This window comes from Phyllostomus discolor, chromosome 13 (assembly GCF_004126475.2).
Source record: "Phyllostomus discolor isolate MPI-MPIP mPhyDis1 chromosome 13, mPhyDis1.pri.v3, whole genome shotgun sequence".
NCBI classification, from domain to species: Eukaryota; Metazoa; Chordata; class Mammalia; order Chiroptera; family Phyllostomidae; genus Phyllostomus; species Phyllostomus discolor.
The window spans coordinates 50854614-50867287 of NC_040915.2; the positions used below are offsets into that span (position 1 = coordinate 50854614).

A 12674-nucleotide genomic window follows, 5' to 3' on the forward strand; every position below is an offset into this window, starting at 1 on the left:
TCAGGATGGCCTGCCCCCCCACCCCTTCGTGTGAGAGGACACTTGGGGAGGCTGGGGCAGGGAACAAACCTTCTCGCAGACACGAGTTAAACTGGTCCACACTTTTCAGTGCGGGTGACAAAATACCAGCTCAAATCAACGTACAGACAGTAACAACCACCACAGCCACGGCAACACACTGTTATTCTCAGACTCGCATAAATGGAATGTTTGGGTGGTGCCAGCCTCACGCCCACCTGGATCCAGACACACAGGTCTCACCAGAATTCGGTCTCTCTCTTCAATCTGCTTCTCTGAGTGTGCCTCGTTTTCGTCTCGTACAGAAAGGCCTTTCCTCATGGCACAAAAACGTACCCTTGAACTTAGCCCACCTCGCGCCCTTCTGGCTCCATGACCTGAGAGGAGGTCCCCTTTCCTCGGAACAACTCTGATTGGCCCCGTTTGGTTGAAATCCTTACCTCCGGTCCGGGCACTGTGGCCAGACGGAAATGGGGATCTCTGCTGGCCAGGCGTGACGATACTCTCGCTGCCGTGACCCGCATGAAAATCCCACGACCCACGTAGGGTAGGACTCGTTCCCCGCTGGAAGTGCAGATTCTGGACAGGCAACAGCAGCCGCTGTCCACCACGTGACGTCTTGGCTGAGTCCTGGCACTAGGTCCCCCCAGTGCGGGGTGGGATAACCGGCTAAACGTGATCTCAGGTCACTGCAACCAACAGAAACAGCACCCCACCCGCATGAAACTACCTGGTTATGGATCCGAGATTAGAATAGACTGGTTCCTGCTGAAAACTAAGGAACTGTTTGGACAAACTGCCAGACGGCCACAACCTTGGGACTCCACCTCAGCAGGCGCTCACTTAAACACCATGTTTAAACACATGCATCCCTAGAAATGAAGGCTGTTTGTACCTTGTTAGGTGAACAAGGAGCTTGCGACCAGGATGTGTGGCAGGGGTTCCTACCTGTGTGTTAGAGTCACCTGGGAACTTTATTTAATTGAAAATTCACTGATGCCTAATGTTTAATTTTAAGCTGCCGATTCTGCAGAATTGTGCCGCGGCCTTCTCCTATTATCCCAGCCGGGGCGGAGAAGCAAATGAAGCTGGAGCAAGATGGGTGGTGTGTTTCTTTCCTGGGGCCGCTGTAACAAATTACCACCAACAGGGGAGATTAAAACAACAGGAATTTACTTCCTTACGGGTCTGGAGCTAGAAGTCCAAACTCACGGCACAGGCAAGGACATGCTCTTTCCGGAAAGCCTAGGGGAGGATCCCTCCCTGCCTCTCCCCAAGCTTCCAGTTGTCGCTGGCAACCCCTGGCATCCCTTGGCCTGTGGATGCGTCACCCTAGTCCCTGCCTCTGCCGTCCCGTGGCGTTCCCTCTGTGTGTCTTCTGTCTCTGTGTCCCAGCTTTCAATCTTCTTTTAAGGACAGCAGCCATGGGATTAGGACACACCTCAATCCAGCATGACTTCATCCTAGCTTGGTTATATCATCTGCAAAGACTCTCCTCCCAAATAAGGGCACGTTCACAGGCACCAGGGTTTGGGACTTGAACGTGATCTTTTGCAGGACACGATTCTCCCTGGACCGGTGGGAAGCAGGCTACAGCAGGGACTGAACAGGACATGACGGGCTACTTGAAAGTCCATGGCAGGGAAATTTCTTCCTACCTGAGATGGGGGTTTGAGAGGTCTTATGTGGATGTTAAAGCAAAGGCTCCTCCCAGAAGTCTAGAGGAGCTAAAGTCTTCCAGGTGGCCCAGAAATCCCCACTGCCTTTGTGGGGTTTGCAGAGACCACCCTGGGGCCATTCTGCTTAACTGAACACACACACACATACATACATCCCTTTGAGTGAGAGACCATCAAGGCAGTATGAAATAAGTCACTCACTTCGGAATCATGAAACCTGGGTTCTCAGGCAACCTCCACCACTAACAAAGGGCTACATCCCAAGGGCTGCAATGTCCACCTTTGTAAAAATGGGATTAATGATTCCACGATTCCAATTTGTCCTGCACCCGGGCACTCTGGGAGATAAAGCATGTGAAAACGGGAAACATCATCCATCAAAACCACTCAGGCCACACCCTAGGTTTCGGGTGGGGGTCACGTACTCAGAATGTTCCTGGAAGCCCCCATCCTTCCTGTGCCAAAGTAAAGAGAGGAAGAGGAGGGGTGGGAGGGTGATATAACATTGTCTTCTTTGTGTTTACAAAGATCCAGCTTCACCTCCCCTTCTTGGGCGGTGGTTTGGAGGTTGGGGTGGGAATGTGATACGGAACCACAGCGCCCCCAAGAGGCCAGGAGGCCAGGAGTGACCGTTCCATCTGGGGAGGTACGGGAACGTCTGTGGGGTGGTGCGAACCCACGCTGCCCAGTGTGATTCATCCGGGCACTAATTCATCGATAGGCTGCCAGCCACCAGGTGTCGGGGGAACCCCAAGATTTCCTGTTGCCCTGGGCTCCACAATTTGTAAATGTGATGCTGACATTTCAGGGAAAATACCCAGAAGGCATTCTCTGGGTGCTAGATGCAACACAGAGAAGTATTTTAAAGATACTTTTAAAAATAATGACTTTTCCAATAGGTTTTTAATGCCAAACATATGTATTATTGACTAAAACTCGTGTGTTGAGCAGACTTGGAGATTTCACTTAGCTACCCCAGCTGGTGTCCGACACATTCCAAAAATGTTCTTCTGCTTGATACATACATTTCTAATGCGTTCGGATGCCTCTCCTTTTGGCAAACGGGGAGGACAGAATGCCTGTCACTTCGTGTCTTTCAGCCTACATTTTGCATAAATCAACCGGGAATTAGGAATTAAACAATCACTTCCCGTCTCAGTTGTCAAATATTTCGCTGTTGGGGGAGTGTTTGCATATCTGAAAACACGTTGTCCTTTCAGGGTTTAAGGAACGTGGAGAGTGTCGAGAAACTCCTAGAGATATCGGAGACAGCAATGGGAAGGCGGTGAGGACGGGGCGGGGCAGTCGAAGACGGGAGGTGGCAAGGTCACATAAGCAGGTGAGGGACGGGGAAACGTCACAGCCTGCCTCCCGTCTGACCTCCCGAGTTACTCCAGTCGACACTGACCTAGCTTGGGCTCCCCAGAAGCAGGAACAAGGAAGAAGATTCTGGATTTAAGTGGTTTATCCGGGAGGCCGTCTGGTCAGTACCAGAAGGGAGGTGGGGATGCAATGGGAAGAAGCCAGTACCGGGTCACTGAGGAGCAGGCAACAGCGTTGCCTCAGAGTCAGTCCCAAGGGGGTCTCTGGGGGAGTACAGAGCACGCTCCAGAATTGTCCTCCCTGAGGGGTGAGGGGGTGAAAAATCTGTCCACATGCTCCCATGAGTCTTTGCTCTCTGCCTACTCCTGTGGGCTTTAACTTCGTGCATGTCCAGGCTGTTCAGCTCAAAGACAGAAAACATCCTTACAGCTCCATGGCCCCCAAACCATGCACCAAGGTACGCCATGATGCCATGGAAAATTCACGGGAGAAGGTAGGGATATTTTAAATCTGGGCCCTGTGCCCTATACATTCATTTCACCAGTCCTCCAAACTGCATACGGTGGGCACGACCATCATGGTTTACGCACATGGTGAAATCGAGGCTCGGAGAGGTGAAGTGACTCGACCAAGATCTCGTTCCCAGTAAACGGCAGAGGCGGGATTCGCACACAGGTCCTTTTGATTCCATAGCTCCTTCTACTCCCAGTTCTCACATGGCTCTGACAGGTGGGTATAAAAGAAATGAATGAACATATACGGAGCACTTCCCTGCTCAATATATGAGATGATATAATCCAACACCAATAGGTTATCCATTCGGTTCTCATCACAGTGCTCTGAGATGATTGCCAAGGCTACCCAGTGGTCAAGCGCGTCTGACTCCAGAGCTCGGGCCTTTGAAAAGAATGCTCTGCTGTGGGTTTCCTCACGCTGAGCCAAAACCCTCTTCCTGTGCCCTGGGCTCACACGGAACTGGTTGAGCCCTTCTTCTGCAAGCCTGTCCCTCAAAGCCCTGTGAATGCAGCTCGTTGGTCTGCTCGGGGCCAACCAGGTCCCATTCTGTCTTGTTCTCCTGTCCCTTCACCCCCCCGCTCCATCTTCTGAACACAATCCAGTGCATCTGCATCCCTCTGAGAGCCCTTGCTGCCTGCTAATGCTGCCCACAAAGGAAGAGGGAAGGAGCAGAACTTCCTGTGAATGGGAAGGTCAGACTCGGCTTTCAGACAAAGGCAAGGAAACAATGGCTTCCAAGCATCAGCATCGAGCTGTGTCCATAGGCATTTTGTATTCTGCGGAGGGTCATCTTGCCCCACGGGGTCTTCTAAAGAGAAGATGAGCTCACTGTGCGGCCGTGATGACATCATAACCCTCAGCAGCTCGAGGTTTCGAGATAAAACATGAGTCAGATTGATCCGGCGGGAAATAACACCAAGGATAAAGCATGCAAATCAGAGCACGTGTAATAAATCTCCCGCAAGCTGGCGATCTACCCCTGCGGGGTTATTGGAAGGATTAAATTAATTAATGTGTGTAAAGTGCTTCGGCGAGCACCCGGCACAGAGGGAGTGATCGATAAATATGAGTATTAATATCTGCTGTGAAATAAACACCGCGCTGTGAAAATGACGATTTCTTCCTGGGGACGGGGTGTCAGGAGATCACGACAGTTGCCACTGAATTAGGACTCCTCGCGCACTGGGACTGTACACGCATGGTCTTTCTGAATCCGCGACAACCTGGGGTAACATTGTTTTCCCCGTTTGAAAGCTACGGCAGCCGAGAAGGCTTCAAGAAGTTAGTCATCTTGTTTGGAGTCGTGCAGCTAGGCAGTTAAGAGCTTGGGTTTTAGAAATCAAACAGGGCCGGCTTTGAACCCCCGCTCAGCCACTGTGTGTGTGGCCTTAAGTATGTGATTCAATCTCTCCGCACCTTGGTTTCCTAGTCTGTAAAGTCGAGTCATAAAATACCTTCCTCGACGACGTTTTATGAGGATGGAATTAATATAGGTAACATAGAGCAGGGGCTAGCACCTTCTAAACGCTCAATAAATGTCTTACACACACGTGTGCGTGTGTAGGCTTTGAAGGGTGGGTAGGAGTTTGTCGGTGGAAAAAGAAGAGAAATAGGCACCTCAGGTTGAGGTAGTGGGGTTTGTGGCAGAGCAGAACAGAGTTGGAAAGGAACCAGTCACTTGTGGTTAGACAGACGGAATGGGTCGAGGTCCTCAGGCCTAAGAGCAGAAACCACAGTTTGGAGAATGTGGCTCCCTGACCAAACAGCCACCTGCTCCCAGCCATCCATCATCCCAGCGCCCCTCAGAGTTCGTAACCCCGCCCCCACTAGTCCCAGCCAATGAGAAAGCCCTCTACCGCGTCTCGTTGCCAGGCAACCCAGTCGGCCGGTCTTGCAGTTTGCAGCCGTTTTCTCTCCCCTGTAGGGAGAACCTGAGCTGCACACTGGAGCCGCCTTAAAACGGGGCTCTGGGGGCCCCTCTACCGGGCCCCCCTCGGACTTTATCAGTGGAGTTTTATTTTTTTTTAGTTCATATTTTATTTTTGTTTATGAGAGAGAAAGATACCTCTTTTCAAAGAGAGGGACAGCTCATGAAAGCCTGAAACTTTCTGAAAAGTGAATAACTTCCGGCGCTCCTTATCCAGTCCGTGTGGACTTCCTCACCCCGTTGGTGGGAAACTTAGATGTCTTGTTTCCCATCGCTCCTGGGTCGGAAACCTCCTTGGAGTCTCCACTTGGCACCCGGGAGTCGGGGTACAATTGCTGGAGCTTCTCGCACCCGTGGCTACCGAGGTAGAAGATTCTGGAAACACTCTTCCCCTGTGGGCACAGGTTAAGCCTGAAGGACTGCCGAGATGACCAAAGCACTAGCCACCAAGAAGACACAGAACCCCCCCAACGCGGGGGCCCTCTGTCCCTTTTACACCTCAGAACTGCCATCGCAGGTGAGTCCCTTCCCCTCTGCCCCAACCAAACCTGTCTTCGGGACCCAGTGAGAGAGGCAGGAGCCTCCAGACCCACGGGGGGGGGGGTGGGGAGAGAGAGAAGAGCTGTGGGGCAACTAAAGTGCCCAGACGCCTGCCTGTTGCCGCCCGCGGCCGGTTTCCCGTAAAGGATGGGAACGGCAGCCAGAATGGTCAGCCAGACCATCCTCTTAGCCAGCAAGTCCAAAATGATGGGGTCAATCGCCAGCGACACCACAGAACGTCAGAAAGAAATTAAGACGAATTGCAGGTTTGCTGTTGCGGAAATCACTTTCAGAGATCCACGGGGCTCGAGGTAGAGGCACATCCTCCCTCTTGTGGAGGGAGTGCGGCGTGCCAGCCTTCGCGTGGTGGAGCCTGACGTTGCCACTCAGCAGCGATTGACACTAGACGTGTCGCTGAGCATCCGTGAGCCTTTATGCCCGTGTTTGCGGGGCACAGCAACCGTGTGAGGACCGAGGAAGGAAAGATAGGGAGATGGTTTAGTGTGATACGAACACTTGATACTGTGTGGAAGTGACATGAGATACTGTTGTGGATTTAAGGACCGGAGTCAAGTGTTTCTATTTTTAGCACTTGAAAAAATGTTTATTGGTTTTAGAGAAAGAGGAAGAGAGGGAGAGAGGGAAGAAGAGGGAGGGAGGAAGGGAGAGAGAGGAACATCGATTGGTTGCTTCCCATTTGTGCCCTAACCGGGGATTGAACCCACAAACTATGTATGTGCCCCGACTGGGAATTGAACCCCCACCATTTCCGTGTACAGGACGATGTTCAACAGAGCCACACTGACCAGGGCCAAGTGTTGTTGTTTCCAAATGATTGTAACTGGGTGGGCCAGTTTCGTCTTTGTTAAGTGGGTCTGGTGTTGCACCCACAAACCCTGACGTCACCACCAAGGTAGGTGATCGGTGGGGAAGAGGCCCCAAGGCCACGCTGGCCCACAGAGGTTCAGGAAGGGGCACCTGGGGAAGAAGTCAGAGCACAAACGAGAGCCTAAAACTCAGCCAGGCTCATGTGGAGTCCAGAGTGTTCCTCGGCTTCCAGTCTCTAAGGGTTAACACACCTTTATGCGCCGTTCCCGGTGAGCTCACTCTGCGAGATGCCGTCTTCACGTGTCTCCTTTCATCTCCAAATGCCACACAGAAGGAGTTCCATCCTAAGCAGCCCCCCCCCCCGGGACTGACCTTTCTCTGCACAGCGGCGGCGGGAGGGGAGTGAGGGAGAGGACGAGGCGCAGGGCGGCCGCCTCAGAAGCAGGGGTGAGTGGGAGAGCAGGGGCAGGGGGCTCGGAGAACCCGGGTCTGAGCCCTGCATCTGCTTCTCAGCGGCCCGGGGGCCTGGGGTGGGCGGCGGCACTCCTCTGCTTCACAGCCTCCCCCCCCCAAAATGGGGACAGCCTAGTGCCTCCCCGTGGGATTGCCGTGAGCACGCGGCGATGCGTCCAAAGCTCCTGGAACAGCACCTGTCACGTAATAAGCACGCAGGGGTGTCCAACCTTTTGGCGTCTCTGGGCCACACGGGAAGAAGAGTTGTCCTGGGCCACACATTAAGTACACTGTGATATGTAACCACCCAAAAATCTCATAATGTTTTTAAGTAAATTTACAATTTTGTGTTGGGTCGCATTCATAGCCATCCTGAGCTGCATGCTGCCCACGGGCCGCTGCTTGGACGCCCCTGCTAGATGTTAGTTAAGTTGTGTTTTCCTTCATCTGGCAAACATTGATTGAACCCTCGCCACGTGTTTTTGTACCAAGTGTGTTCTTGCCTTTCAGGATTTCATAATCTGTCGTGTGTGTGTCTGGGATGGGGAGTAAAAGAGGTAATGAGCAAATAATTACATGCAGGTTGATGAATGGTGTGCCGGGGACATATCATTGGGTGTTGTGGGGACTGAGGGAAGGCCAGCTAGCTCAGGCTCGTGTGTGTGTGTGTGTGTGTGTGTGTGTACATGAGAGAGAGAGAGAGAGAGAGAATCTGAGGACGGAAGAAGCCATGTATTCAAGTAAACACGATAGAGTTTTCTACCTTGAGAAGGAGAAAGTAGAGGAAGACACAGAGGTTAGAATGACATCCATTCTTTGGGACGAGGGTAGGTGGGACTCAGGGATGTCAGGAGAAGGGGAGAAGGATCTGGGGAACTGTCAGATCAACTAAGACCTCGGACACGAAAGGCTCATTGAAATCCCACTGCCCCGCACCACTTTCTGGGGAAATAATGAATATCCTCCAGGGAGCCCTGGGACCGTGCCTTTAGAAATTTCAAGTCTTTGAGCTACTGTAAAGCACAGATCAACCGAAACCAGGCTAACTAGAAACTGACAGGCCACAGGAAAGGACGTGGAGATCAGGACTGACTTCGGGTGAGAATCAGACCAACCGCAGCTGCAGTGCTGGCAGGGGCCGTGATGATGTTGGCATGTACTGAGTATGCACCACGTACCAGGTTCTGAGCCAAAGTCTTCACCTGTGACACTGCAGGACCATCCACAGTACTTCACCGTGTCAGCTGTCACCTCCTCATAAGAGAGAGACGGCAACACCGAGGCTCAGGGAGGACAGGCCCCTCACCCAAGGGCACCCTGCCAGCAAGGAACAGCGCAGGGATTTGAACTCCACTCTGTCTGGCTCCAGAGCTGGAGCCCTCCCTGCCTCTCATGCCAATCATGCCGGTGATAGACAGCACCCGACACCGGGGGTACAAAAAGAAGGGGTGAGGCGCAATCACTGGCTTCAAATGGTTTTTATGTTTGTTTGGGGGGGGGGCGACGTATAAATAGAGAATAACAAATGCCAGGCAGCCGGGTAACTGTCCAATGAGAACTGTTCTGGGGAAAGATCTGGCTTCTGGGGGGAGGAGACTGAGGCCACACCAGGCTACATGATAACGTCACTTACTAGAAGTCCGCCATGCGTTAGCACAATAAGTGACACTTGGGGAAAGCCCCCGAATGGGACCGGAAGCCCTCTGAAGCTGGTTACTTTCTTTTTCCAGAGATGGAAGCTGCGATATCATAACTAATGTCACAGCGGCACCCTGCCTGGGATAACACCTTTATGTAGTTTCTTCCAGTGGCAGGGATATGAATAATTTATGCAAATGCTCTGCTGGAATGTCTTCTCCTGATGAGACCTTCTGTGGGGCTCTGGCTCCCTAACCTGCTACACAGTCCCCTCTCCCTCTGTCTCCCAAGGAGGCAAAAACAGAGTCTGACCGGTCGGCGCGGGGAGCGGGGGCACCGGGCGTGTGTAGATGCCATGAACCCACATTTTCTTCCTTGGAAAAGTAAAAATAAAGGAAGGGCACTAAGAATATCCTATTCGTATTCTGGAATGAAAATGCAGACAAGAGGTTTTGCAAAAACTGTACAAGAGTGCAGAATCGTTTATGCAAGCTCTGTCTCCTGCGTCTCTTGGTGCCCGAGGTTTCTACCTCACTGTCACTGAAAATCCAGACGGAAAAGGGGCTCCTCTGATTCGGGGCAGACCCTAAGGCAGCCAGGAGCCCTGCCACGTGCTCGGCTTGTGTCCTGGCGCGGTGGTTGAAAGGGCAGACCCCTCGGCGCTCTGCATGGGCCCCAACCCCAGCTCCGCCTTTTAACTGGACTGTGTGGCCTTGAAGGACTCAGTTCCTCCCGGTGCCTCAGTTTCCTCTTCTGTGACATCGGCACGCCATCGTTTATCTAATCCAATACCATCTTCCATTGCAGGGTACATCACCACTGCTTTGTACCACTAAAAAAAATATATATATATGCTAAAAACGTGCCCCAGGTTTAGAGATGTTAAAATGTGGGAAGAAAGTGCATGTCTCAGAATAGATGCAATACAGCTGAAAATCCTCCTCGCTCACAGGGTGTTGTGGGGATCCGACGGGTTTCATGTGGGCAGAGCTCTCAGAACAGAGCCTGGCACAGAGCAAGTATATTATGATGTTGTATTTGAGCTTCTCATCCACCCTATGACAGGGATGTATTATTAACCCCCTTTTGCACCTGGGTAGACTGAGGCTTAAAGAGCCCCCAGGGCTTGGTTCTCTGCTAAGAGGGGAGTTGGCAGGCTGGGGAGATGGGAAGGAACCAGGCAGAATTCTAGGTACGAAGAAGACCTGGGTGTGAGCCCGTCTGGCCCCCAGCCCCGTGGTAGAAACGGCGATGCTCAGGGAAGCGCTCAGAAGGCCAGCCCGCTGTGCACCCGGCAGGCTGCCTAGCGTCAGAAAAGAACCCTCCGTGGCTTTAGAAAGACTCCCCCCAGAAGAACCTTTGACTCCCAGCACAGTGTGTTAGCGCAGCAAACGTGAAGTGACGTTTCTCCTTCTCCAGACGGGAGAAACTGTGGCCCAAAGTGGCAAGCAATGCCGGGCAGTCTCTCTGGCCTCTCCTCACTGAGACCACGCCCCCTGCACTGAAGCACTGATCACCCTAAAAAAAAACAAAAACAAAATCTAACCACCACGTGAAATTCAGTTCTGAAGAATGCCCGCCAGATGCACCTTCACTTTTGTTTCACTCGTGACGTAGGCCAGGACAATAGCAGCGAGTCCTCTCTGTCCCAGGAGTTTTTCTGGCTCCGTCGTTGCAGCGGGACACAGCTGCAGGAGTCGATCTGAGGTTTCATCTAGTTCTCTAGCCCTGGTGCTCTGCATGGGTGATGCTCGCCTCTGCAGGTCTTGCTGTGTCCAACTGCAGGCCCGTTCGAAAGCCAGGGCTCTCCACCGAGAGACATCAGGATGCAGGCAGGCTCATGTCCATTACCTCCCGAGACAGGAAGAGCAATGGGCACTTTCTTTACACTGGACAGAAGGAAGCGAGCTCTTTGTCGGCAAAGAGGCCGCTGGTCCCCCTGGGAACGTGACGGTCGAGGGGGGGCGTGCAGAAGAAGAAACACACCTGTGTCCAGTTGATGTGATGTAAGGTTAGTGACAGAGCAGGAGCTCTGCCTTTGAACTCAGACAGAATCGGGTTCAAAGACCCTCTTTGACACTCTCTAATGGTGGTTCTGTGAAGTCGGCTGAACGATACTAGGATCTCCTACTCAGATGTTTTGGAAGGATGGAATAAGATCATGCATGGGAAACACTGAGTGTGACCCTTGGCTCACTGCTAACCCACAACAAGGACTGATAGGGGTTATGATTATTACCTGTGCTCCTCTCTCCTCTCTGATTGGACGACGGTGCCACCATTCCCATCTCAAAGACATGGTCGTGCCCAGGTGTGAAGTCTGCCAGAAGCTGGCATGAACTGTCAAGTCACATGATAAGAGTGGGGTCCGCCATCACAGAGACCACATCCCAGTTGAAGGGTTGAAGGGAAAGCACGGGTCTAGGGATGCTTTCTAGAACTAGTACGAGAGCCCATTTGCAGGAAGGACGAGGTACCTTGTGGGAGAGGGGTCATCCTGATGGCAGAAACGCTTGACTCAGTTAAAAACCTTAGTTGTTGAAAAGGGGCTGCCCCTGAGCATGATTTGAGTCCTCTGGATTTAATTCTCAGTCCGGTTCCATTACTCCTGTTTGAATCCCATGGAGAACCAGAGGGAAGTAAGAAAAAAGGAACACCCCGTGTATCTGTTAGGATCATTTTTGGCTGTAAGATAAAAACTGAAAAGCAGTGACATAAACAAAATGAACTTCTTTTTCTCATATAAGAAGTCTGGAGACGGACATTGGCATTGGCTCAGGAACTTGCTAAAACCAGGATTGGCAGGTCCTTTACCCTCATGGTCACAGAATGGCTGCCCTATCTCCAGCCATCACAATCTCATTCCAGCAGAAAGAGGAAAAAGTGAAGAGTAAAAGCTGTGCTTGTTCCTTTTACAAAGCAAACAAAGGCTTTTGAGAAACCTTTGCAGCATGTTTTCTACTGTCTCAAATGCCAGAGCAGTGTCACCTGCCTTTGCTAACTGTAAGAATGGCCGGGAAAGGATGTATCTGACATGACTGTGGAAAGCAGTGACAAAGGGGAGAAATGAAAGCATGGAGGATGAGTATCGGATTGACTCATCAGCAGTGGCTGGCACAAATGATTTCACCAAAATCCAGACATGGGGGGCCCCAAGCAATACATGGACAGAGAGTAACCTATAAAAGGGAGACATCCCCTACTCTACACAACTTTTTAGGAACCTCAAGAGTACCTAGCCATCGCAGTACATTTAAAAAAACAGCGCAGTAGCCATGAGAGGGCTGTGGGGGTCTGGGGAAGAATATCAAGGCCCCCAGTGGGGACAGCCATTCATTCAACTAATACAGGGTGGAGCAAAAGTAGGTTTACAGCTGTTCCTGTGGAAAACAACACAATAAGTAATGAATAATGATACAAGAATAAACTCCTTCAGGACTCACAACCGTAAACCTACTTCTGCTCCGCCCCGTGTTCACCGAGCTCCAAGGTTGTGTCCAGCGTGATTCCAGGTGTTGGAGATCCTGAAGTGGACACAGACAATCACATGGAAGCCCCCCTTCTGGAAGTCTGAGAGATATATGAGTACATTTGCAGGAAGTAACGTGAAGAAAGAGCTGAGACCATGGGACGTGTACCGCCTTTATTCTTCTGACCTCCCTCTGTTTCCACTGCTTGAGGGGGGTGGGGCTTGAAGAAACGCTGGCTAGACACGCTTTTGCTCAGCTTATAGGAAGAGACCTGTTCTTGAC

The 12674-nt window shown here is 51.7% G+C and overlaps 1 protein-coding gene across 2 annotated transcripts in view; it reads left to right on the forward strand.

The window, feature by feature from the left end:
- Window positions 1-5431: 5431 nt before the first annotated feature.
- Window positions 5432-12674, forward strand: part of CCDC60 (coiled-coil domain containing 60) — a 123328-nt gene continuing 116085 nt past the window's right edge. The window contains exon 1 of one of the 2 annotated variants that reach the window (XM_036014934.1): window positions 5432-5980. In XM_036014934.1, the coding sequence (XP_035870827.1) occupies window positions 5891-5980 (90 nt within the window). In that variant the 5' untranslated portion in view covers window positions 5432-5890. The remainder of the gene's footprint in view (window positions 5981-12674) is intronic. The other variant, XM_036014933.1, reaches the window with a different exon arrangement.